General features: G+C 48.7%; 1 protein-coding gene across 4 annotated transcripts in view; it reads right to left on the bottom strand.

Annotated features, from left to right (window-relative positions):
- The window catches only part of IMPDH1 (inosine monophosphate dehydrogenase 1), a 61,580-nt gene that overhangs the window by 8,032 nt on the left and 26,775 nt on the right, over positions 1-26,773 (bottom strand). For all 4 annotated transcript variants that reach the window (XM_082239054.1, XM_082239056.1, XM_082239053.1 and 1 more), the window contains exons 3-13: positions 18,014-18,062; positions 14,813-14,914; positions 14,195-14,269; positions 12,242-12,448; positions 10,625-10,712; positions 9,525-9,724; positions 8,216-8,306; positions 7,056-7,151; positions 5,069-5,212; positions 3,883-4,027; positions 1,676-1,819 (exon numbers count right to left, since the gene is read on the bottom strand). In XM_082239054.1, coding sequence (XP_082095180.1) covers positions 1,676-1,819; positions 3,883-4,027; positions 5,069-5,212; positions 7,056-7,151; positions 8,216-8,306; positions 9,525-9,724; positions 10,625-10,712; positions 12,242-12,448; positions 14,195-14,269; positions 14,813-14,914; positions 18,014-18,062 — 1,341 coding nt within the window. The remainder of the gene's footprint in view (positions 1-1,675; positions 1,820-3,882; positions 4,028-5,068; positions 5,213-7,055; positions 7,152-8,215; positions 8,307-9,524; positions 9,725-10,624; positions 10,713-12,241; positions 12,449-14,194; positions 14,270-14,812; positions 14,915-18,013; positions 18,063-26,773) is intronic.

Genomic DNA, 26,773 nt, shown 5'->3' with positions numbered 1-26,773 from the left:
GATGATGGGAATTGTAGTCTCAAAACATCTGGAGGGCCGGAGTTTGCCTAGGCCTGGCTTAAGGGATATTTTGTGGGATTCTTCTTCTCTTGGAAATCCAGTTGGAAGGAAGGAAGGAAGGAAAACCATCTATAAATAACCAAACCGAAATAACTAGGAGTCGGTGCGATTTTAAAAACGCAGAAGCGGCTCGTAAGCTGCCTCCCCAGCGGAACACCATTTACGTAGTTTCCTCTGAGTCGCACGGGCGACAGCTGGGTTGGCGTTGGCAGCTGAGAAAAAGCTGCGTTTATTCCCACCTTCCGCCCAGCTTCTGCGCGGAAAGGAAAATAACGTTGCCAAAATGTTGTGAGATTTCAAGGGAAGCCCGCCAAGAGGCAGAAGGCGCTCTCCCTACGGCGCTTGAGCAGCCACCCCACAGCGAGGGGCCTGGCATCCCCCATTCACCCTCCTGGTCAACCCTCCTCCAAGTTTCCCGTGCCAGAGTCAGGGAGAGGGGCCATCTCTCCCCTTACAGCGCAGAGCTAATCTTTGGAACTCCCTATTGCAGAAGCCAGCGACGGCAACTAACCTGGGTGGCTTTAAAAGAAGACTGGAGTAATTTATGGGGTACGAAGGCAATCAGTGGCCACTAGCGCATCCCCTCACTTCTGAAGGAGCGGCAACTGCAACGCAGGGGGCTGCGGGGAGACTGCGTCCCACACAGTGCTGGATTTACGTATAAGCTAAACAAGCTCTAGTTTAGAGCCCCACTCTCTTGGGGCCCCCCAAAAAATCAAAGGACAAAAACAACTGGAAGTACATTTCCAAAATATAAGATAAAAAAGCTAATAAAATAAAACCTACATACAGCCACCGTGTTTTGTGTTGTGTCGGCTCCTATGATGTAAGTAATGGGCGCTGCCTGCTCCCTAAAATATCACTGGTTTGCTATTATTATTTCATGTTATAGCAAGTTTCGAGAGGCTAACTATGAGTCTTTGTAAATTGTGTTTCTAAAGGAACTTTTGTCATTGCCCAATGCCAATGTGTTTGCATTGTTAAGTTCGTGATGAATAAAAAATCATTTTAAGTTTGAGCTTAATAATCATTTCATGATTAATATACTTCTTCTTAATTGTATTTCACTATTAATATACAGAGGTACCTCGGGATGCGAACGGGATCCATTCTGGAGCCCCGTTCGCATCCTGAATAGAACCTAAGATGCGACTCTGCGTCTGTGCATGCGCGGGTCGTGTTTTGCCGCGTCTGCGCATGTGCGTGATGTCATTTTGAGCGTCTGCGCATGCGTGAGCGGCGAAACCCGGAAGTAACGCGCTCCATTACTTCTGGGTTGCCACGGAGCGCAACCCGAAAGCGCTCAACCTGAAGCACATTCAACCCGAGGTATGACTGTATTTCTTCTTAATTGTATTTCAGTCCAACAATTACTTTGATAAAATACCTATTCTGTGATGTGCCAATGGCTTGAGATACCTACGAGGTCCATCAGTGAACATACTGTATAGCATTTATTCGACACAGAAAACCGGGACCGTTTGTTGTGGACAAAGGACAGCTGGACATAGAAAGGGCCCCCTTACCTTCAGGAGCTGAGGGCCGCATCCAGCCTGAATCCGGCCCTGGTCCCGCACCCCCCTGAGAGGAGAGAGAGGGCACCCCAGGGACTCACCGCAGGATGGAGAGGCTCTTTGCGCCAATGTCTTGGCAGCCATGCTGGATGCCAGCGATCAGGTAGGGCACGAACTTCTGGATGGAGCCCTTGTCCTGGATGGAGCCGGAGACGCCTTGCGCCACCTTGACCTTGTCTCCCTCGCTGAAAAGGAAGGAGGAGACGCTGCGTGGGTCACCTGTCCCCGTCTCCAGAGCCCCACCAAACCACATTTTCTCTTCCCATCCATCAAACCATCTGATGTCTAATCTGAAAACCTGCTAACGTACCAAATTCCTTTTTTATTATATTATTTTATTTTTTTGCAGAATTTCCACACATACAAGGGGGCCGGGAATCAAAAGAGAAAAAAATGAGCTTGTCTGACATGGGATATTCTTAGATTGGAATAATGTTTACAATGCACATAATAAAATTGTCGTAAGATCTAAACTAACTATGTAAATATGAATATAAATATGGTAACATTACAGAGAATAAATGAAGAGAGAGAGAGAGAGAAAAGGAGGGGGAGAAAGAAAAAAGAAAAAGAGAGAAAAGAGAGAGAGAAAGAAAAGAAGAAAACAGTAAAACCAAAAAATTTGGAAGAATAAAAATACCTATCAATTGCTAAGTACAGTGTCCACGGGTTGCGAACATGATCCGTGCAGGAGGCACGTTCACAACCTGCAGGGGCACGCCTGCACACGTGCAGGTTGCGATTCAGCGCTTCTGCACATACGCAAACCATGATTTAGTGCTTCTGCGCATGCGTGAGCACCGAAACCCGGAAGTAACCCAGGGCCAAAGTCAAGGGGGGGGGCACCCTTGCCTTGCCCCCTTCTGTGTATCACGGGTTTAAGCCAAATCCAAGCGTTATGCAGGAAGGAAACCCCAAACACATCACAACGCCACACTGGCGGCCATTATAGCTGCCCTGAGACCTGTGGGGATGGGGCAGTATATACAAATATAATAAAAAAAAATAATAATAACTTTTATTTGTATCTGGACCTCCCCGGCCAAGAATAGGCTCAGGGCGGCTAACATCCAATATAAACATTGATATAAAATCAAACAATAATTAAATCACCTCTTAGAAACAAATCAGGACAGAATTAAAATCTGATTTCGATGGCTTTCCGCAGGAGTTGGGTTGGGGACAGTAGTAAATGCTCATCAGGCCCAACTGTGTACGCTGATCTTCTATGGTCCTATGAGAATTCTGGGAGGTCTCTTTTGTACTAATTCTTATACAAAAATTTGGGGACATAATTTATAATGAACTCAAAAAGATCTTTAAATTCTCGTTTTTAAAAAACTAAACCTAAAGCCTTTTCATTAGGCATGGTGCCCACTGATATACAAAAAAAGCTACCCTTTTTATGTATGCACCCGCAGGGGCAAGGATTAGCAAAAAAACTGGGAAGGCGACTTAATCCTGACAAAAATGGACTGGCAAGCGAAGATGATAGAATATTTAGAACTTGCGAAGAGGACTGGGAGACGAAGAGGAAACTCTAACCAGAAAGCCAGTAAAGATTGGACAATATTCAAAGAATATATTTGAAAGAACTGTGATAACACAAATCTCCTGACAGATTTGGATTGAATCTTGAAGTTTAAGGAAATTATAAAAGCAAAAAAAAAATCTTGATAAGTAACAGAAAAGAATAATAATGAAGTGCATAGAGATTAAAGGTAAAGGGACCCCTGACCATTAGGTCCAGTCGTGACCGACTCTGGGGTTGCAGCGCTCATCTTGCTTTATTGGCCAAGGGAGCCAGCGTACAGCTTCTGGGTCATGTGGCCAGCATGGCTAAGCCACTTCTGGCGAACCAGAGCAGCGCACGGAAACACCATTTACCTTCCTGCTGGAGTGGTACCTATTTATCTACTTGCACTGGCGTACTTTCGAACTGCTAGGTTGGCAGGAGCAGGGACCGAGCAACAGGAGCTCACACCGTCATTGTGGGGATTCGAACCGCCAACCTTCTGATTGGTAAGCCCTAGGCTCAGTGGTATAGACCACAGCGCCACCCGCGTCCCTTGCGTATAGATTAGTAAGGTATAAAAAGTATGATGAGCTGAATCGGAAATCAAAGGGTATGTAATGTCCAACGATGTGTTGCGAAGCTGCTACCCCTTTGCATGCGCCCGTGTCCGGCCTGCGCAAAGCCAAGGAAGGAGTGCGGCCCCCCCTTATCCCAGGTGCCCCCGCTCTGTACCTGAAGTAGCGCTTCTGGCTGCTGCTGCTCTTCTCCATGGCGTCGAGGGAGCCCATCCCCCGGTACTTCTTCAGCCGGACCCCGTCCGAAAAGAAGTATTCGCCGGGGGCCTCCGTGGTGGCGGCCAGCAGGGAGCCCATCATCACTGGGGGAGAGGGAGAAAGGGGGATCAGGGCCAGAGCGCATGGGGGGAGCCCAAGCACAGGGCGGAGCTGGGGGACTCCCCACTGCAGGAGGCGGTGGGGACACCAACCAGGACAGCTCAGAAAGAGGACTGGAAAAACTGGTGGGCAGTGCTGTCCTACGGCTGGAAGGGACCACCAAGGGTCATCCAGTCTGACCCCCTTCTCAGCTAGTGCAGCCATGACAGATGGCCGTCCATGCTCAAAAACCTCCAGGGGAGATGGGAATGCAACAGGGACCAGGACTGGAAGAGACTGAGCAGGGCACGGATCATAGCTGTCAACTTTTCCCCTCCCTTGTGAGGAATCCTATTCGGAATAAGGAAATTTCCCTTTAAAAAAGGGAAAACATTGACAGCTACGGCACAGATTCAAGGATACAGAACAAGATAAGAACGACGGAATATTCTGGGGATACGCAGTGGAGAGAATTAACACGGACAGGAGAATTTACGAATTCCCAATCTGGAGGCCTGGGGGTAGGAATCACTGGGGGCCAAGGGGACATTAAAGAAAAAACATGCCTGACATTTGTCGAGAATAAACCTAATTTGGGAACCCCTCTTGGATTTTCCATGAGAAAAGGAAATGAATGCCTTTGAGACACCTGGACGTAAAAGAAAAATCAATTAACAGATAGCAGAGAAGATGAATGTTGTCATAGACTGAATGTCTTAAACAACCGGCAGATGGAAAATCAGAAGTCCTCTTTTTAACGACTTCTTTTTCCTTTCCTGCTTCCTTCTCTTCTCTTTCCCTTTCTCTTCTGTAGCTGTTTTTGCCTCTTTTTCCCATTTACATTAAGTTTTCTATTATGAATTGTTAAAAATAAAAAATCAACAAGCATCAGCGACGGAGACACAGAGCGAGGCGTCAACTCCTTCCCTGCTTAGCTGCTCAGCCAGAGGAGGAAGAGGGCACCAGCATGCATTTTATTATTATTATTATTAATAATAATAATGTTATTAATGGTGATGGTGATGGCGACAGGATTCCCAGCTCACCTGTCGAGGCTCCCAAAGAAAGCGCCTTGACCACGTGGCCCACGGTTTGGATCCCGCCGTCGGCAATGACCGGTACGCCGAACCTGCGGGCGTACTCTGCCACTTTATAGACCGCTGTCCCCTGGGGCCGGCCGCATGCCATCACTGGCCAGGAGAGAGAAAAGGAAGAGGGGCCGTCACTGCCAGGGGGCCAGCCTCCCGGAGAACCCCGAAATTCTGAGCTGCCAGGGTGTGCGGTTTAAATAGTGATTTAGTTGTATTTAGAGACACGACACGAAAGGGAAGGGGGCGGGGAGGGAGAAGGAAAGAAGCAAGCTCAGGTTATGCGGAAGGGAGAAGCAGGAAGGGAAACATCTGAGACTCCCCAAATCCCAGGAGGCTGCTTGGCCTTGAAGGAACTGCCCTCTGCATATGCTCAGAGGTGGCCTCTTTTTATTGCCTTACCCCTGGGAACGGAAATAGGATCTGGGGCTTACAGGATGGAGCTATGAAGAAAGGGTCCAGCTGGAGAAAAAACCGCTCATGTAATAATAATAATAATAATAATAATTTATTTATACCCCGTCCATCTGGCTGGGTTTCCCAGCCACTCTGGGCAGCTTCCAACAGAACACTAAAATACAATAACATTAAAAGCTTCCCTGAACAGGGCTGCCTTCAGATGTCTTCTAAAAGTTTGGTAGTTGTTTTTCTCTTTGACATCTGGTGGGAGGGCTTTCCACAGGGCGGGTGCCACTACCGAGAAGGCCCTCTGCCTGGTTCCCTGTAACTTGGCTTCTTGCAGGGAGGGAACCGCCAGAAGGCCCTCAGCGCTGGACCTCAGTGTCCGGGAAGAACGATGGGGGTGGAGACTCTCCTTCAGGTCTACTGGGTCCTTGAGGCCATTTAGGGCTTTCAAGGTCAGCATCAACCAAATTGTGCTTGGAAACATACTGGGAGCCAATGTAAGTCTTTCAAGACCGGTGTTATATGGTCTTGGTGGTTGCTCCCATTCACCAGTCTAGCTGGTATGTGCTACAGCTGCGGCTAGGATCTTGCCAGCGCAAAGATGGAAGAGCGCTGAAATACCAACCAAAGAGGAATGGCAGGGGAAAGCGATGGAATAATACGTGGAAATGGCAAAATGAATGGAAAGGCTTTGAGACAAAGACAACAGAGAGTTTAAGAAAGACTGGGAACCGTTTATGTCCTATCTGCAGAATCAACATAAAGAAATGGACTCACTTGCGGGGTTTGATTAAACACTTGCAATTAACAAAACAAATGCAGAAATAGAAACACCACGTTAAAAGGATAGGAGAATAATAATATATATTTTTTTAAAAATTAAAGAATATGAAATAACCAATAAGCAGGGAGAGATAATATGCCCAAAAACCAGAAAGTCATGGTGGGGGGTGGTTTGGGGATCTATATTATATTTTGGTTTTTTTGAAGCAAAATAATAATAATAATAATAATAATAATAATAATAATAATAATAATAATTTATTATTCATACCCCGCCCATCTGGCTGAGTTTCCCCAGCTACTCTGGGCGGCTCCCAATCAAGTGTTAAAACAGTACAGCATTAAATGTTAATATTAAATATTAAACATTACAACTAAAATGGCTGTGGTGATGACAAAATTGTAAATATAGATAGCCAAGATAGTATTTTTCGCTCTATAAGACGCACCAGACCATAAGACGCGCCTAGTTTTTCGAGGAGGAAAACAAGAAAAAAAATATTCTTGATCCCAGAAGCCAGAACAGCAAGAGGGATCCCTGCGCAGCGATCCCTCTTGCTGTTCTGGCTTCTGCGAAAGCTGCGCAGCCTGCCTTCGCTCCATAAGACGCACACACATTTCCCTGTGCTTTTTAGGAGAGAAAAGGTGCGTCTTATAGAGTGAAAAATACAGTATATATATTTTCAAAGGGCGCAGCGTTTGGGAGCTTCCCTCCCTCTCTCGGTAACCTTCGAACCCGCTCCCAGCCGGGACTCACCTTCCTGTGTGATGCAGATGGAGCCACAGCCCATGCCCACCCGGAGGGCATCCACGCCAGCGTCGATGAGGTTCTTGGCTTGCGCTGCTGTCACCACTGTGCATCCAATAGGGGAGAAAGCAAAGGCACCTGTGAAATACCTGGCCGGCTGGGGGGGGTTGGGCTAGATGGCCTTTGGGGTGTCCCTGCCCAGCTCTACGCTTGCAGGTCTACTCAGAAGCGGCTAGGGAATAGAAATAATAAACATATGGCCAGCTCTATAAATCCACAAGGTTTGTTTTGCTGCTCTGCTATTGAGGGGACAATGTCCCCTTTCCCATTTTTAGCTATTGGTATTCTAGCAGCTATCAGATTCCAATCGGACCTGACACTGAAGAAAGAATGGGAATGTGTGGAAGAATGTATGGCAAAATGTCGTTCAGAAACCATAGTAACAATATGTGTTGACTGAAGTTTGTAAAGTTAAGGATAAAATATGGAAAGATGGTTAAGGGGGGATACGCAAACAATATTTATAATACCTTAGCTGAGCTAAGGCGGAGGGAAATCATAGGTAAAAATATGTAATTAAAAAGAGATGCTTATATTATATATTGTATAACTTGGAAGGTATGGTAAAGAATGAAAAAGTATAATGATTGGTCTAAGTAACCAAAAAGATTAGGAGTTATTTTCTTTGAATAGAGGGCAGTATTGTGGGTTTCCCCCCCATGTTACCTCTATTCTCAATTTAGGGTTTTTCTTCTCTGGGAGATGCATTATCTTTGTAAAACAAACACTGCTTTCTCCAATTTCTCTGTTAACGGCGAAGAATGGAAATAGAATAAAGTTTTACTGATTTGGGGGGAAAAGGAAAAAATATGTATCTGAATGTATAACCATAAAAAAATAAAAATAAAATTATTATCCTTATTTTCAGAAGCAAACCCCACTGAAGTCCCTGGGGCTTACTCGCGAGTAAACAGGATCGCAGCTGAACCTCTCTGTTTCGATTTCCTCCTTTATTTCCCCCGCCCCTCCAGAAATTTGACCAACGAGCAAAACAAAACAGGCTTCATTACCTCGGCTGAAACTCCCCACCCAACCACCCCAAGGGGGGGGAGAACAATGTTCGGGGGGGGGGGATCCTGTCCCCCTGCCAAGGCCATCCAGATACTCACCATTTCCCCCAATGACCTGGAGATCCGGGTATTTGTGTTTGATGTAGTGGATCATGCCGATCTGATAGACGGAGTTTCCCTGAGATGAGTCCTTTTTTTGGCAGTTGGGGGGGGCGGGAGGAAAGAGAAGAAAGGAGCCTGTTAACATTCCCACATTGCGGGGGGGGGGTTGGTCTGGATGGCCTTTGGGGGTCCCTCCAAACTCTACCGTTCTAGGATTCTACGAGGGTTCGAATCCCCACTGGGCCTCGGAGGCCAGACGCCGCCTTCCTCCGCCCAGCGCACCTCGCAGGGCTGTGGTGGGGGTTGAATGGGAGAAGGGCAGAATCAGGCCCACCCCCATCCAGCTCCTGGGAGGTGCATATAACTAACATTTCATAGGCTGCCACCAATTTGCAAAGGCAGCTACAGCAGTACCTTGGTTCTCAAACTTACTGTATATACTCGAGCATAAGCCAACTTTTTCAGCATATTTTTTATGCTGAAAAAGCCCCCCTCGGCTTATTTCCCCAGTTTTTTTGTGCTAAAATTAGGTGCCTCGGCTTATATTCGGGTTGGCTTATACTCAAGTATATATGGTAATCCGTTCCAGAAGTCCTTTCGAAAACCAAAGCGTTCCAAAACCAAGGCGCGCTTTCCCATAGGAAGCAATGCAAAATGGATTAATCCGTTCCAGATTTTTAGAAACAACCCCCAAAACAGCCGTTGAACATGAATTTTACTATCTAACAAGACCCTTGATCCATAAAATGAAAGCAATAAACAATGTATTGCAGTCACACAATCAGTCCGTCAGGAGCTGAACTGGGTTCCACACAGTCGCAAAAACGAAACAAAAAAGAGCCGCAAAGACAAAAAACGCAAAATAAATAGCAAAAAGAGCCAGACCTCAGCGTAACACTCAAAGTGGAAATTATCTGAAGAAGTGTGCATGCACACAAAAGCTCATACCAAAAACTAACTTCGTTTGTCTCTAAGGTGCTGTTGGAAGGAATTTTTTAATTTAATTTGTTTTGTTTTGTTTTGTTTCGACTCAAAACCTAAGTGTGGCACTCAAAATGGAGCATGTTCAGCTTCCAAATGAAGTTCGCAAACTGGAACACTGACTTCCGGGTTTGCAGTGTTTGGGCTCCAAGGCGTTTGAGAACCAAGGCGCCACTGTAATCGTTTTATTTTCCAAGCGCAAAACCAGGATGCTGGCGGACGGGGGAGCCAGCCCTTCCGAAAAAGCGCCTCTGCAAATTCAGCACAGAGGACCACCCTTGCCCCCGGAGCCACAGCCCTCCGGCCAGACGAGGCGGGCACCCACCAGCACGACCACGTCGACGCCCGCCTGCATGAGGAGGTCCAGGCGGTACTTGTCGTCTTCCCGGGTGCCAATGGCCGCCCCGCACAGCAGCTGCTTCCGGGAGTCTTTGGAGGCCAGAGGGTAGTCGCGGTTCTTCTTCAGGTCCGTGCGGGCGATGATGGCCACCAGCTCGTCCACGTCATTCACGATCGGCAGCTTCCCTGCGCGGAGGAGGGCAGAGGGAGGCAGGGCGGCTGAGAGCCTGGCGGCTGGATTGGGCCCAAGGGGCCCCAAAACCGCCCAGCACCCAGAAAAAGAGGGAACATTTTATCACATGTGGTGGGAATGTAAAAAGGTGAAATGCTTCTGGGAGATGATATATAATGAAAAAAATGTTGGAATATACATTTATAAAGAAGCATTTTTATTGGGCGTTGTGGGGCGTGACATAAATAGAAAGGAATGTAAGCTCTTTTGATATGCAATAACAGCAGCAAGAATATTATTGGCCCAAAAATTATTGGAACCAAGAAGAGTTACCGACGATTGAAGAATGGAGGGTGAAGTTAATGGACTATGCAGAATTAGATAAACTAAAAGGAAGGATTTGAAACCGGCAAGACCAGAAATTCACGGAAGACTGGAGTAAATTTACGGACTATTTGAAAAGTAATTGTGAAGAACAGACGACGTTGTTGGGTTGCAAGAAGTTTTGTGAGGCGTATTATTAGAAGTATTGTAAAAATGGAGAAGGGGGAGGAGGATTTGTTAAGAGATGTAAAGGCAATATAAAGTTAAGAAATGCATAAGAAGTGGTTAAAACGGTGGATCATCAGAGGTGCTGATGGAAGTCCAAAAACATTGTATAAGTGATAAGTTTTGTGGTACATTTTATAATTTATATGTTAAAATTAATAAAAAATATTATATATATAAAAAACCGTCCAGCACCCTGCTCTGGCAGCGGCCAACCAGGAGGGAGAACCGCAAGTGGGCCTGACTCTGGCTCCCGACTGCCTGGTACCCAAAGGTAGACTGCCCCAGGGGGTGGAGGTTCTGCAGAGCAACGCCAGTCTTAGGGGTCCATGGGGGGAAAGGGTTACCCCCCACCCCCCGCATACCTTTTTTGCTCCTCTGAAGGATCTCGTTGGCTTCTTTCAGCGTGACTCCGGCAGGGGCCACCACCAGGTCATTGCGCTTCGTCATGACCTGCGTGGGGGGCAGGAAAGGGGGCAGACTCGGGTGAACTGGCCCCAAACAGACACACACACACACACACACACAGAGCCAGTTTGGCCACCCCAGGAAAACTGGGACCGGGCATTTTGGGGGTGCCTCTAGACCTCCTGGATGCGGGTGGCACTGTGACCTAAACCACTGAGCCTCTTGGGCTTGCCGATCCGAAGGTTGGCGGTTCGAATCCCCGCAATGACGGGGTGAGCTCCCGTTGCTCGGTCCCTGCTCCTGCCAACCTAGCAGTTCAAAAGCACATCAAAGTGATCATGCCTGACCTTCCTCTCACGGCCTCAAGTGGGAGGGAATTTCACAGTTGGACGATGTGCCGTGCCTCCATTCCAGGTATAGTTTGAGAAACTTCCCTATGCATCTCCCAACACACTGCAACTAATATGATAGCCATGTTCAAATATGTAAAAGGATGTCACATAGAGGAGGGAGAAAGGTTGTTTTCTGCTGCTCCAGAGAAGCGCACACGGAGCAATGGATCCAAACTACAAGAAAGAAGATTCCACCTAAACATTAGGAAGAACTTCCTGACAGTAAGAGCTGTTTGACAGTGGAATTTGCTACCAAGGAGTGTGGTGGAGTCTCCTACTTTGGAGGTCTTTAAGCAGAGGCTTGACAACCATATGTCAGGAGTGCTCTGATGGTGTTTCCTGCTTGGCAGGGGGTTGGACTCGATGGCCCTTGTGGTCTCTTCCAACTCTAGGATTCTATGATTCAGAATGTGGCAGCCAGACTGGGGACTGGGAGCGTTCGCCAGGACCACATAACACTGGTCTTGAAAGACCTACAGTGGCTCCCAGTCCGTTTCTGAGCACAATTCAAAGTGTTGGTGCTGACCTTGAAAGCCCTAAATGGCCTCAGCCCAGTAGACCTGAAGGAGCGTCTCCACCCCCATCGCTCAGCCTGGATCCTGAGGTCCAGGTCCGAGGGCCTTCTGGCGGTTCCCTCACTGTGAGACATGAAACTACAGGGAACCAGGCAGAGGGCCTTCTCGGTGGTGGCACCTACCCTGTGGAACGCCCTCCCACTAGATGTCAAGGAAATAAACAGCTATCTGACTTTTAGAAGATATCTGAAGGCAACCCTGTTTAGGGAAGTTTTATTGTGTTTTTAATATTTTGTGGGAAGCCACCCAGAATGGCTAGTCAGATGGCTGAGGTACAAATAATAAATTATTATTCTAATATTAATATTATGAAGAAAGACTTTCTTTCTCTTTCCTGAATCTTCTCAGAGGATGGAGGAAGGCACAAGGGGTGGCATTTGAATTGGGCAGGAGACGGGAGACCATCCCACGAATTGAAGGCGGACGTGAACAGCAGTGGCAGAAATTCAAGAGAGAGCCTTTTTTCGGCAGCTGTGCCCTCTTTTCCCCAGACCCACATTGCAGAGGGTCGGACTGGATGACCCCTGCGGTTCCCTCCCAGCTCTATGGCCATTCCTTCCCTTTCGTCTTGGCTGCTGCCAAGGGAGGCGGGCGCCCCGGGTCCTACCTCGCTGAGCGCGATGCTGTAATCCTTCTCGGAAAGGAAGTCGATGTCCCGGGAGGTGACGATGCCCACCAGCTTGCTGCCCATCTTGCCCGTCTCGGTGACCGGAATGCCTGAGAAGCCGTGCCGGATCTTGGCCTCAAAGACGTCGCCCACCGTGTGCGCAGGGCTCAGCACCACCGGGTCCGTGATGAAGCCCTGCTCAAATTTCTGCAGAGAGAGGAGAGAATAATTGGGTGCCCTCTTCCCACCTTGGATCAAATCTACGCTTCCAGGTGCCATAAGAAAGCTGCAGAGATAGCGCAGGATAGTGCGCACCCCGGAAATTATCTCTTTCAGCTTCTGCCTTCTGGAAGAAGGTCCAGGGTTATAAAGACTAGGACTAGCCGCCCGAGAAACAGTTTCTACGCAAATGCAATTCTGGTTTTAAACACAGTGCAAGGTAGTCTTTAAACGGGGGTGGTGCTGTGCTCTAAACCACTGAGCCTAGGACTTGCTGATCAGAAGTTCGGCGGTTCGAATCCCCGCAACAGGGTGAGCTCCCGTTGCTCGGTCCCTGCTCCTGCCAACCTAGCAGTTCGAAAGTACACCAGTGCAAGTAGATAAATAGGTACCACTCCAGCGGGAAGGTAAACGGTGTTTCCGTGTGCTGCTCTGGTTCGCCAGAAGCGGCTTAGTCCTGCTGGCCACATGACCCGGAAGCTGTACGCCGGCTCCCTCGGCCAGTAAAGTGAGATGAGCGCCGCAACCCCAGAGTCGGCCACGACTGGACCTAATGGTCAGGGGTCCCTTTACCTTTACTTTAAGGTAGTCTTTATGTGAGTATACTGTATTTAAAAATGGGGTATCAGAGTTTTTAGGGGGCTAACCAGGTTGGGATAGCTGGGATAGCAGGCTTGTTGGTTTTGAATGTCTTATGTAGATTTTTCTTTTCCAATTTCGTTGTTCTGTATGGGACAATGACAATAAAGATTATCGTATCGTATTGTAAACCTTGCCAATTCCTGCGCCAGGAGAATCCAAGGCCAGGGACCCCCCCCCCCCGGGATAAACTGGGGTGGCACCAGGAAATACCTGCAAGCCCACCTTGCCTTCCTCCAGGATGTGTCTCGCACACAGTTCACATCCTCCATAAATGTGTCCAATCCTATTTTAAAGCCATCCTTCAGCAAGGAGTTCCGCAGTTCAACTCTGCTCCGCGAAAAAGGGCTTTCTTTTACCTGCCCTGAACCTTCCAGCACTCAGATCCATCTGAGGCCCACAAATTCTGATGTTTTAAGACAGCAGCTAGGGATTTTACTAGCCCAGAATTGGGGGGATGGCAAGATGCCAGCAAAAGAAGAATGGCAAGCGGAACTTATGGACTGCGCCGAAATGGCGAAGCTTATGGGAAAACTCAGAGACAAGGACAATAAAGACTTTTTAGAAGACTGGGAACTGTTTACGATGTGCTTACAGGAATACTGTAAAGAAACGGACTCACTAGTGGGGTTGGAGTAAACACAATTAAGGGGGGAAGTGTGTAAGTCAAGGAGCAATGATTGGGAAAACAACAAAACATAAGGTGTAATTTGGAAAGATATAGTATAAAAATGGTAAGAATATAAGAATATTTAGTTGGAAGATTTTTAAAATCAAGGTAAACAAAATAAGCAGAAGGAGCAAATATTTAAAGAATCAGAAAAGGCGGTTGGTGAATTTTTAAATTGTGTTTATGATAATTGTGTTGAATATAAAATTATAAAACCTAATTTTAAAAAGAGAGGGCGAGAAAAACTTTCCCCTGCTGCCCGCTTCCTCCCTGCCAGGCATCATCTTACAAACCCTTCCTTGCTTTTTTGGCCAGCCGGGGGGGGGGAGTGGTCCTGCTCCCCCCAAGTACCCCAGGGCTGGCCTTGCGGCTCGGTCCCCACCCCAATACAGAGCCCTTCGCCAGCCCCAAATCCGGGCGCTCACCTTGACTTTCCGGACCTCGTTGGCCTGGAATTCCGGGGTGCAGTTGTGATGGATGATCCCAATGCCGCCCATGAGCTGCAGGGGGGAGATGGGGGGGGGATGACAAAGTCACAGGGGCTGCATTCTCCCTGGTCCCAGCCCCCCCGATTCCCCACCCCACTCCAAAGCTCCGGGTGCTGTTTTCTCCCCACGCAGAGCCTCCTTTTAACCATGGAAAGGGCGTCATATCAGTAAATCTGTGTGTCTGTGCGAATGCCCCCAGGCAAAGTCTGTTTCGGGGGGCCTGATCCAGCCCACCGGTTGGTCTAATCCAGCCCCCCCCCCCGTGGCAGTTTATTTCCTGGGGTAAAATCCTAAAATAAACCTCACCAACTTAAAAAAAGCTCAACAACCAACTGTGGGGTAAAATCCTTCAAAGGTCACCAATTTCAATCCTTTGTTTGGCCCTTCACTTCATCAAATCTGGCCCTCTTTGGAAAAAGTTTGGACCCCACTGCCCCAGACCCACGGGCAAAACTGCCTCCCCGGGGCTCTTGCTGGGGGGAAGTTGTGAAAACAGAGCTGGGGGCCACCCCCACCCCCTGGGAGGCCCTTCCCTCTCTGGGGACGGCCACTCACCGCCATCGCAATGGCCATGTCCGACTCGGTCACCGTGTCCATCGGGGAGGAGATGAGAGGCGTCTTGAGGGTGATCTTGCGGGTCAAGGCTGACGTCAGGTCCTGCGAAGGAGGGAGAGGGGGGTGGAGGGATGGAAGAGACCCCACGGGTCATCTGGCCCAACCCCCAGGGCGCCCCCAAACCCCAAAGAGACACAAGAGGGCCAGGCGACACACGGCACCAGAGGTTCTCCAAGCGGGCGCTCTCGCCCCCTGGAAGGCAGCGCAAGAACCTTGGCGGGGGGTGACAAGAGGCAAGGGGGTGGCAGGGAGGTGCAGGGGGTGTCAATGACAATAATAATAATAATAATAATAATAATAATAATAATAATAATAATTTATTATTTGTACCCCACCCATCTGGCTGGTTTCCCCAGCCACTCTGGGCGGCTTCCAACAAAGATTAAAAATACATCAAAATGTCACACATTAAAAACTTCCCTGAAGTTTTTGATGACTTTCTGACTTTGAAAAACCGATATCCCTGGATAAAGTTCATCTGTTCTGTCAAATTCATTGCGCTCAATAGTTTCCATTGGGCTTTGAAGAAAGGGGAAACTCTTTTTTTTTTTTTAAATTGTGTGGTTATTCTCCTTGGTAGGTCGTGTGAACCGCTGATAAATTTTCTCCATAGACATATGACTTCCCATCCCGTCCAATTTTCCCCCATATTAATAAACTCATTGATTAAACTTGTCTGTTTTATTATTACAAGAGTAATAATAATAATAATAATAATTTATTATTTGTACCCCAGCCACTCGGAGTGGCTTCCAACAAACAAAGACTAAAAATAAAATGTCACACGTTAAAAACTTCCCTGAACAGGGCTGCCTGTTCAGTAAGACTGTTCCTATCTACAGTGGTACCCCGCAAGACGAACGCCTCGCAAGACGGAAAACCCGCTAGACGAAAGGGTTTTCCGTTTTGGAGGCGCTTCGCAAAACGAATTTCCCTATGGGCTTGCTTCGCAAGACGACAGCCCATAGGGAAATCTCCGGGACAGCGGGGAAGCGCAGCGCGTCTTCCCCACTGTCCTCGGACCTCCTCCCGCCGCCGGGCATCGGAAGGAAGCTCCGATGCCCGGCGGGGGGGGGGAACGCCTCCTCCTGCCGCCGGACATCAGAACGAAGCTGCGATGCCCGGCGGGGGGGGGGGACGTCTCCTCCCGCCGCCGGACATCAGAACGAAGCTCCGATGCCCGGCGGGGGGGGGAACGCCTCCTCCTGCCGCCGGACATCAGAACGAAGCTGCGATGCCCAGCGGGGGGGGACGTCTCCTCCCACCGCCGGACATCAGAACGAAGCTCCGATGCCCGGCGGGGGGGGGAACGCCTCCTCCTGCCGCCGGACATCAGAACGAAGCTGCGATGCCCGGCGGGGGGGGGGGCGTCTCCTCCCGCTGCTGGGGATCGGAACGAAGCTCCGATGCCCGGCGGGGGGGGGGAACTTCTCCTCCCGCCGCCGGACATCAGAACGAAGCTCCGATGCCCGGCGGGGGGGGGGGACGCCTCCTCCCGCCGCCGGGCATGGATGGCTTTCCTGAAGACTTGGGGTGGGAGGAGGGTTTTCCTTCCCACCGCCAACATTCAGAATGCTGTTCTGAATGTTGGCGGTGGGGAGGAAAAACCCTCCTCCCACCGCAAGCCCCGGGAACAGAGGAGAAGCGCTGCGCACCTTCCCCTCTGTTCCTGTACCTGTCCTGAAGGCTTGCGGTGGGGAGAAAAGCCCTTCTCCGCACCGCCAGCCTGGCAAGCGGTTTCCCTAGGAATGCATTAATTGATTTTTAATGCATTCCTATGGGAAACCGTGCTTCGCAAGACGAAAAACTCGCAAGAAGAAAAAACTTGCGGAACGAATTAATTTCGTCTTGCGAGGCACCACTGTATTTTTCTTAACATATAGTATCAACCGAAGTTATTCCAAGGTGGCTGCTGTACTGAGATTGCAGCAACTGCTTTTGAAATATTCCTTGAAGAATTCCGACCTGGAGATGTCTCTCATTTCGTCCCTTGCAAAGAATCCTAGTTTCCTGGGGCCGTTGGGAACTGTAGCACCTCAAGGGAGAGGGCTCCACCCCCAGCGTTTCTCACCTCGGCCGGCTGCCTGACCTTCACCGTCCCGGCCGGCCGATTAGGTGCCGACTCCATTTGGCCTAATTAGCCTTGACGAGATTATCTCCGCAGGGTCGGCAGCCTCCCCCCCCCCGCCCCCGCATAGGCTGCGTCACGCCAGCGCTCCCAAAACCGGCACCCCCACCCAGATGTTTTGAGGGCCCAGCCCTGGGCAGCACAGCTGGAGGTCGGGGGGGGGAGAGGCTAGCGGGGTCCCCAAGAACGCAAGGCAAACCCTGCGGGGGCCAGGTAAGCCACCCCCCTTTTATGGTGTATTCGAAGCCTGTTGCTGCTTTTTTTTAGAAAAAGAAAGTTTGCCTATTTATATAAAAAAATAACATATACCGCTGGATCACAGAATGTACAACAATATCGTGTTCTAATATTTGTATCGTGTTTTTAATAATTTTATCGAGTTTTAAATAATTTTAACGAGTTTTTAATATTTTTATCGAGTTTTTAGTATTCTGTTGGGAGCCGCCCAGAGTGGCTGGGGAAACCCAGCCAGATGGACAGGGTATATTATTATTATTATTAATCACAAAGGAGCCACCTGACTCTCCTTCCTTGGAGGTTTTCCAGCAGAGCTTGGATGAGCATCTTTTGTCAGGGATGCTTTAGTGGAGATTCCTGCATTGGAGGGGGTTGGGCTGGATGACCCCTGGAGGGCCCCGTCCAACTCTACGATTTCATGAAAACCATATAGTAAAACCATAAAAATATTGCAAACGAGTGAAGAGCAAAATAATTCCCAACACCTACACCAGGGGGCTCATTTCTTTGGGAAGGAAGGGAAAGGTTAGGGGGCGTCGTGACGCACATGGAAAGAGAGATGGCCGGGGACTTTAGAGGGGGGAGCGAATGGCTTGTATATTTGTGCTGCTTTGCAGCTCATAAAGGGGGGGGGTCTCAGGTGACCGGCTGGGGAAAAGCCCCCCTGCAACACCCACCAAGGGGAGAGGGGAGCAGCTGAAAGACTCAGCCCCCTGGGACCCCTCAGGCAGCCCCACCCGGCAAACGGCGCTGCCCCATGCAGAACTCGAACTCACCACCTCGTCCGCCGTGAAGTCGATGAAGCCTGGGAGGATCAGGAAGTCACTGAGGAGAAAGGAACGGACGGCAGTTAGCGGCAATTCGTGCATGACCTCCGGGGGCCCCATCCAGCTCTGCCAATCTTTTCTTTTTTTAGTTAAATAATTTTTATTTATTTTCAATTACAGTGGACGCTCAGGTTGTGAATGTGATCCGTGCGGGAGGCACGTTCGCAACCCACAGCGTTCAGAACCCGTGACCCATGCGTCTGTGCATGCGCGGGATGCAATCGGCGCTTCTGCGCATGCGCAAAACGTGATTTAGCTCTTCTGCGCATGCACCAAAACCCGGAAGTAACCGTTCCGGTACTTCTGGGTTCAGCGTGGTGCGCAACCTGAAATCGTGCAACCCGAAGCATCTGTAACCCGAGGTACGACTATACAAAAATCCAATATGCACCATATTATATTAATACCAAATAGCAATACCAATTCAAACACAAATCAATTACATAGCCAATTATAAATTTTGTGTGGCTTCCCATGTGCTGGCCTTCAAGGTCTGATTCTCTTTAATTCTGCCTCCAGACTGTTACTCAAACCAAATACAAATACAAGATGAATGTACTGCCCATAAATGCTATTTCTATTCTAATCAATCCCGGTAATAAGTAATATGGCATGTTTTAGGTAAAGGTAAAGGGACCCCTGACCATTAGGTCCAGGCGTGGCCAACTCTGGGGTTGCGGCGCTCATCTCGCTTTACTGGCCGAGGGAGCCAGCGTGCAGCTTCTGGGTCAGGTGGCCAGCAGGACTAAGCCGCTTCTGGCGAACCAGAGCAGCGCATGGAAATGCCGTTTACCTTCCCACCGGAGCTGTACCTATTTATCTACTTGCACTTTGATGTGCTTTCCAACTGCTGGGTTGGCAGGAGCAGGGACCGAGCAACGGGAGCTCACCCCTTCGCAGGGATTCGAACCGCCGACCTTCTGATCGGCAAGTTCTAGGCTCTGTGGTTTAACCCTCAGCGCCACCTGTGTCCCAATTATGGTACATCATAATTGGGATGCAGTGGTACCTTGGGTTACAGACGCTTCAGGTTACAGACGCTTCAGGTTACACACTCTGCTAACCCAGAAATAGTGCTTCAGGTTAAGAACTTTGCTTCAGGGTGAGAACAGAAATCGTGCTCGGGTGGTGCGGCAGCAGCAGGAGGCCCCATTAGCTAAAGTGGTGCTTCAGGTTAAGAACAGCAGTTTCAGGTTAAGAACGGAGCTCTGGAACGAATTAAGTACGTAACCCGAGGTACCACTCTATTTTGGTATAAAAGCTAAAAGCAGAAAGAAAAACAGAAAGAAAATGGGGTAATAATGAACTAAGAAGGAAACAGTTTACCAAAACCGAAAAGAGAACCGTGTTGAGGATAAAGGAAGTCAATTGGAAGAAAAGAAGAATTGAAATTATATATATATATATATATATATATATATATATGCTTTCGTAGATTTTCACGGGTACAGGAATGCAGGTTATGGTGTCTTCGGGTGTCTTCCCGTGTAAGAGTTGGGGTGTCTGTGCGACGTTTCGACGAGGTCTCACTCGTCATCTTCAGGCTGGTGCTTTCGGCTTCTTGTTACTGGAACAGAGCAGAATCTGGTGTTTGAGTTCCTATAAATACTGTTGAGGGGTGTGGTGTATAGCCTCCAACGTTCTGGGCAGAGAGGAAGTTCCTAGATTAGTGAGCCTTTTCTTCTTTTGTTCCTTAATTACTTGAGGGATATCTTGGGTGATTTCATGAGTGATATTCTGAATACCACTGGGTGGGTCATTAAGTGTAGATTAGTTGCTAAAGCTTTCGTGTCTTGACCTCTTGAGCTTGTGAAGAGTTTTTCTGAGAAGATGGCTGTGGGGGGTGCAGCATCCGGAGGTGCCACTATAGTTTGGCTACTGGATGGAGTCTGTAAAACAGACGAATAAATGCACGTATCGCAGAACACAAGAATGCCGTCAAAAAAGAAGAAAAAACTTCCTCTCTTTTCCAACACATGAAAGAAACAGGACACGAAATTAATTTTGCAGATTCCAAATTGCTCTTTAACATGGAACATCACCACAAGAGAATAATCATGGAAGCCATCGAGATAGAGAAACACCCTCACAACATGAACAAGCGTGACGACACGTCCCGCCTGCCAGACATCTGGAAATTAGCCCTCCCCACAAAAACCGACACCAGAACCATAGGCACACAGAACGCCGTCACCAATCAACCACACCAGACCCAAACCCAGACCCTCTCCACAGACATATTACAGACTCCATCCAGTAGCCAAACTATAGTGGCACCTCCGGATGCTGCACCCCCCTGCAATCCCTACACAGATCTGGCTGGCACAAGGCACAAAATCACAGCTCGCCCCTATACACGAAGCCAAGCCAGAGCACAACTAAATGCAGCACAGCCATCTTCTCAGAAAAACTCTTCACAAGCTCAAGAGGTCAAGACACGAAAGCTTTAGCAACTAATCTACACTTAATGACCCACCCAGTGGTATTCAGAATATCACTCATGAAATCACCCAAGATATCCCTCAAGTAATTAAGGAACAAAAGAAGAAAAGGCTCACTAATCTAGGAACTTCCTCTCTGCCCAGAACGTTGGAGGCTATACACCACACCCCTCAACAGTATTTATAGGAACTCAAACACCAGACTCTGCTCTGTTCCAGTAACAAGAAGCCGAAAGCACCAGCCTGAAGATGACGAGTGAGACCTCGTCGAAACGTCGCACAGACACCCCGACTCTTACACGGGAAGACACCCGAAGACACCAAAACCTGCATTCCTGTACCCGTGAAAATCTACGAAAGCATATATATATATATATATACACACACACACACACATTCTTGACCATTTGATCTGTGTAAGTTTCCGTATGTCATTGTGTTTTATTTGTATTCATTCATTTGTTTGTCTTGTTTTTTGATTGTGTATTGTTACTTTTATGTTTAGTTTTATGACTGTGTATGTGTTGTAAAATAAACTTAATAATAAAAGACATAAGAGCATGGGAAGCACTGGGGCAGGATCAGGCCCAAAGGGGCCTATCCAGCCCAGCACCCTTTCCTCATAGTGACCCTCCAGGGGCCTGTCGTGGGAACCCCACAAGAAGGATACGAGTGCGAGAGCAGCCCTCTCCCTGGGTCCGGCCCTTTCCGGCCCCCGGCGGCGTCCGTTGCTTCCGACCGCGCAGGGCAGAGCCTTCAGGAGCCCCTTTCCGCTGCGGAGTGTTACTTTTTGATGTAGGCTGCCTATTTTAAAGTTATGTTTTATTATCACATTTTTGTATTGCATTGGATTGTTATAAGATGTACATTTTTTGTTTCTTCAGCTTGTAAACCGCCTTGAGTATTGCAAGATAGAAAGACGGTATACAAATTAAACATGAGGATGATGACGATGAGCCATTGCGGCTGGGAGCCTTCGAGAGCCCTCTCCGCTGTGGATTGGAAAAGGGCAGCCCAGGAGGGGCAAGAGGGGGGGCACTTAGAAGTGCAGCCACTCCTGGAGAGAAGGGGGTGGGGGTGCTTGGACTTGAGACCCCAAGGCGGGTTGACTCCCAAAAGCCAAACCCCAGGGCCAGACAGGGCCTCCGGGGGCGCCCTGCGTGTTAATTCAGGGATTCTTTCCCCGGCAGCCCCTGCCCCCCCAAAAACAAAAGGGTCTGGAGGGGCCCCATGGCAACCGCTGCAAAGCCATTCATGGGCACCCGGCGTGAGTAATGGGGCTTAGAGAGGGAGGCTGGGGGGGGGAAGGAGGGGTCAGAGGAACAGGAGGCAGAAAGCTGGAGCACAAGAGCTCCACGCCTCCCCCCCCCCAGCACTGTCAACGTTTTCTGCCCCCGATGGACAGAATTCAACCAAGGCCAGACCAGGGTTGCGGTATTAGAAACTCAGATGATAGTAGCAGCAGCAGTAGTAGTAGTAGTAGTAGTAGTAATAGTAGTAGTAATAAATTATTTTTATACCCCACCCATCTGGCCGGCTTTCCCCAGCTTCCAGCATAATATTAAAATACAATGATTTATCAGATTTTAAATGCTTCCCTAAACAGGGCTGCCTTCAGGTGTCTTCTGAAAGTCCGATGGTAATTTATTTCCTTGACACCTGGTGGGAGGGCGTTCCACAGGGAGGGAGCCACCACCGAGAAGGCCCTCTGCCTGGTTCCCTGTAACTTGGCTTCTCGCAGGGAGGGAACTGCCAGAAGGCCCTCGGCGCTGGACCTCAGTGTCCGGGATGGACGATGGGGGTGGAGACGCTCCTTCAGGTATACTGGGTCTTTGAGGCCGTTTAGGGCTTTCAAGGTCAGCACCAACACTTTGAATTGTGCTCAGAAACGTCCTGGGAGCCAGTGTAAGTCTTTCCAGATGTTGGTGAATCAATGCTTCAACTCTGGTGATCTTTGCTTCTTCCAGTACATTGGCTTTAGTTTGCCTGTCTTCCCAAGTGATATGTAAAATATTTCGGAGAGCCCGTTGATGGAATCTTTCGAGGAGTTGGATGTTGACAAGCTGGAAGGTGTGCGGGGGAAGGCGATGAAGATGATCAAGAGTCTGGACACGAAGCCTGGTGAGGAGCGCTTGAAGGAGCTGGGTATGTTTAGCCTGGAAAAGAGGAGGCTGAGAAGAGATAGGAGAGCCCTCTTCAAATATCTCAAGGGTTGTCACGTGGAAGAGCTTTCTTCTGCTCTGGAGGGCAGGACTCGAACCCATGGCTTCAAGTTACAGGAGAGGAGATTCCGACTAAAGGAAGAACTTTCTGACGGTAAGAGCCGTTTGAAGGGACTTCCTTGGGAGGTGGAGGACTCTCCTTCCTTGGAGATTTGTCATAATCTTTAGCTGCGATTCCTGCGTTGCAGGGGGTTAGACTACATGGCCCCTGGAGGTCCCTTCCAGCCCTTCACGCCAGGAGCGTCTCCACCCCCATTGTTCAGCCCGGACACTGAGGTCCAGCTCCGAGGGCCTTCTGGCGGTTCCCTCCCTGCGAGAAGCCAAGTTACAGGGAACCAGGCAGAGGGCCTTCTTGGTGGTGGCACCCGCCCTGTGGAACGCCCTCCCACCAGATGTCAAAGAGAAGTACCAGACTTTTAGAAGACATCTGAAGGCAGCCCTGTTTAGGGAAGCTTTTAATGTTTGATGTATTATAGTATTTTAATATTCTTTTGGAAGCCGCCCAGAGTGGCTGGGGAAGCCCAGCCAGATGGGCGGGGTATAAATAAATTATTATTATTATTATTATTATTATTATTATTATTATTATTATTCACTTCTATGAATGATATCAAAAACAAGCACCTTTTGAAGCACGAAGAGCACACCATGCTGCCCGCTGGCTTGAGGGGAAGCAGAGCAAAGGCCAGACACCCCCCTGGACTGGGAAGGGAATCCGGTGGCAATGGAGGGATCAGAGATCCCTTACGCAGCAGCTCCGCTCTCGGCCTCCGCGTAAAGAAGCCCAGACAGCTCTCTTTGCGATTCCCATCCGGAAATGTCAGCCCACATGCATAATTGATATTTGCAACCGCAAGACCCATCAAAAAAACCTCGGTCAGCCATCCAGAGAGAGCTCGGCCACTCCCAGGCAGGAGCAAAAAAGGGAAATTAATTGCATTTGGAATGCATCCAAACTGGCACACGCCTTTGCGTAAAAATTAAAGGGGGGAAGAGATGAGGCTTCTCCAAAAACCGAGCAAAATGCTTCACAGGAATAAAAAGAAAAATTAAAAAGTGGAGGGGGGGGGCTGCTAAAAGACTTGCTGTAGTCAGACCTTCGCATGAGACACGCTCTCTTACCAGGAAACAGAAAGGGGCCTAACCCAGGAAACACTTACCCTGAAAGGTCCACAAAGCGTCTGTTGCTCTTTGCCACTTGCCCTGCCCAGCTCCCCGTTAAAATTGGGGTGCCCTGCATATTTTATGTCCCTTAAGCAGTAGGCCTCTTGCAGTGACCCCACTCTAAGGAAGGCATACAATGGCACAGTCCCGTGATTTGACCCCGGAGAAAACATTGAACAGCTGCCAATCGGGACACTCTGGGCCAAACCCGGACAAGACCGTCTCCGAATGCAGCAGAATGAAGCCTCCACCATGCGCTGGGTGGTCGTGGGGACCCTGCAGCCAGCGCCACAACTCAGCACCTCCAGAATTCACGACTCTTTGGCACCGACAGCTGCAGTGGCCCTGAACAGGACCCAGGCCCAAAGGGGACAGTCCTTCCTCTGATCAATACAGATCAATTGACAGCAGCTTCATGCGCAATCGTTTGTGGAGGGCGGAGAGAAGATTCAGAAGCACGGCTTCCTCTGACCGTGGAGGAAGAGCGAGCCGTCGAGAGGCCTCTCCTCTGCCGTGAATTTGTCCATTCCTCTTTTAAATCGTGCTTTGCGCATGCACAGAAGCACCAAATCGCAATCCGTGCGTTAGCAGATGCGGCACTGTGGGTTGCAAACGTGCCTCCCACACGGATCACATTCGCAACCCGAGCGTCCACTGTATTATTAATAATAATGTATTATTAGCCCACCCATCTGACTGCAATGCCCCAGCCACTGTGGGCAGCTTCAGACAAAAATACAGAGGGAAGGTGGGTGGAGAACCACCAAGCATTAAAGGAATGATGGTTTGGGGGCCCCTGAAGAACCAGGTGCGCTGCCTGGGGATCATTCTGGACTCACAGCTGTCCATGGAGGCACAGGTCAAATCTGTGTCCAGGGCAGCTGTTTACCAGCTCCATCTGGTACGCAGGATGAGACCCTATCTGCCTGCGGACTGTCTCGCCAGAGTGGTGCATGCTCTGGTTATCTCCCGCTTGGACTACTGCAATGCGCTCTACTTGGGGCTACCTTTGAAGGTGACCCGGAAACTACAACTAATCCAGAATGGGGGAGCTAGACTGGTGACTGGGAGCAGCCGCCGAGACCACATAACACCGGTCTTGAAAGACCTACACTGGCTCCCAATACGTTTCCAAGCACAATTCAAAGTGTCGGTGCCTTTAAAGCCCTAAACGGCCTCGGTCCAGTATACCTGAACGAGCGTCTCCACCCCTATCGTTCTACCCGGACACTGAGGTCCAGCTCTGAGGGCCTTCTGGCGGTTCCCTCCCTGCGAGAAGCAAAGCTACAGGGAACCAGACAGAGGGCCTTCTCGGTAGTGGCACCCGCCCTGTGGAACCCCCCCCATCAGATGTCAAGGAAATAAACAATTATATGACTTTTAGAAGACATCTGAAGGCAGCCCTCTTTAGTGAAGTTTTAAATGTCTAATGTTTTCTTGTGTTTTTAATATTTCGTTGGAAGCTGCCCAAAGTGGCTGGGGAAACCTAGTCAGATGGGTCAGGTATAAATAAGAAATTATTATTATTTTATGATAAGGATGATGATGATGATGATGGACTTTCTTTCTTTGTCCTGAATCTTCTCAGAGGATGGAGGAAGGCACAAGGGGTGGCATTTGAATTGGGTGTAGAACCGGAGGCGGGAGACCACCCCATGAATTCAAGGTGGACGTGAGCGGCAGTGGCAGAAATCCAAGAGAGATCCTTTTTTTGGCAGCGGTGGGGATCTGCCAAGATGAAAAGCCATTTTTTCAATTATTAGCGTCAAAGGATGACAACGTTTTCTTAAACCACGCGCTTACTCATTCACTGCTCCTCGTTCCACGCCCACCAGATTTGCACAGTTTGGGGGGAAACAAGAGAGATGGGAGATGCTCTCCCCAAAGCCACAGGCTCCATCCCTCCTCCTCTCCTTGGCTTCAAGGAAAAGGCGGCGCTATTCTCTGCAAAGACAACCAGAAGGATCTTTCCATTCCTCCTTCCCTTCCTCTCCCCTTGAGAGCACCTGGTCTCCTTAAATTTCGGTGGTTTGGCTTCCCCTGCACCCGGTCCCACAGCTTGAGGGCAGCAAGAAAGTTCTCCACTACAAGGACCCGGAACAATCTGACACCCCGTCAAATTCAGACAAGGCACACTTTCCCCAAGCCACAGTGTGCCCGCAAAATGGGGAAAGGGTGCTGTTCAGAAATAAAGGGCCGGAAAGCTGGGAAACCTCTCCATGGAGAGGAATCTCCCAAAGCGCCTCTCTGCCAGTGCGAAAAACTCAGACATACGCTAGCGTTCAATTGACGTTGGAGAGAGACTGAGTTGAGAAATAAGACCAAGGGTACATATTGATATAGGAATGTATTAGATAAAAGGTAAAGAAATATACAATAAGAAGAGTACATTCATTTGTAAAAAAGGAATATACAACGGCATAGACAGGAAGTCCAAAGTGTTGGTACCTATATGATTTTTCTCCTTGTTTCTTTTCTTTAGGTATATAAACTTTGTATATATGCTGAAAATTATTTTATAATAAGCCTTGTGATGTAATACGATAATGTTTACCGATGTAACATTAGAACGTTAATAAATAAATAAAGCTCAAAAAAAGGAAAGGGGGAAAAAGAAACTCGGATATATAAACTAATTGCCAAATGGCAACTTAAACCAAGGTTACGGTCACCACAATGGAATTTCTCTGCACCATTTTTCCCCATAGTGAGATTTACTATTTTTACTACTATTATTATTTTTTTATTATTTCCATTTCTAGAGCACTTCATCTTTCAAAGAAAAAACCTCAGGGCTGCTTACGAACACATTAAAACGTGAAATAAAACTACCCCATACAAAACAAATTCAAGCCTCAGGGCCAATATTTCAGAGCCTTCTC

Source organism: Podarcis vaucheri (assembly GCF_965113315.1).
Source record: "Podarcis vaucheri genome assembly, chromosome: 10".
NCBI classification, from domain to species: domain Eukaryota; kingdom Metazoa; phylum Chordata; class Lepidosauria; order Squamata; family Lacertidae; genus Podarcis; species Podarcis vaucheri.
The sequence above is the reverse complement of the archived record's forward strand: the minus strand, read 5'-3'. Positions and strand labels throughout refer to the sequence as shown.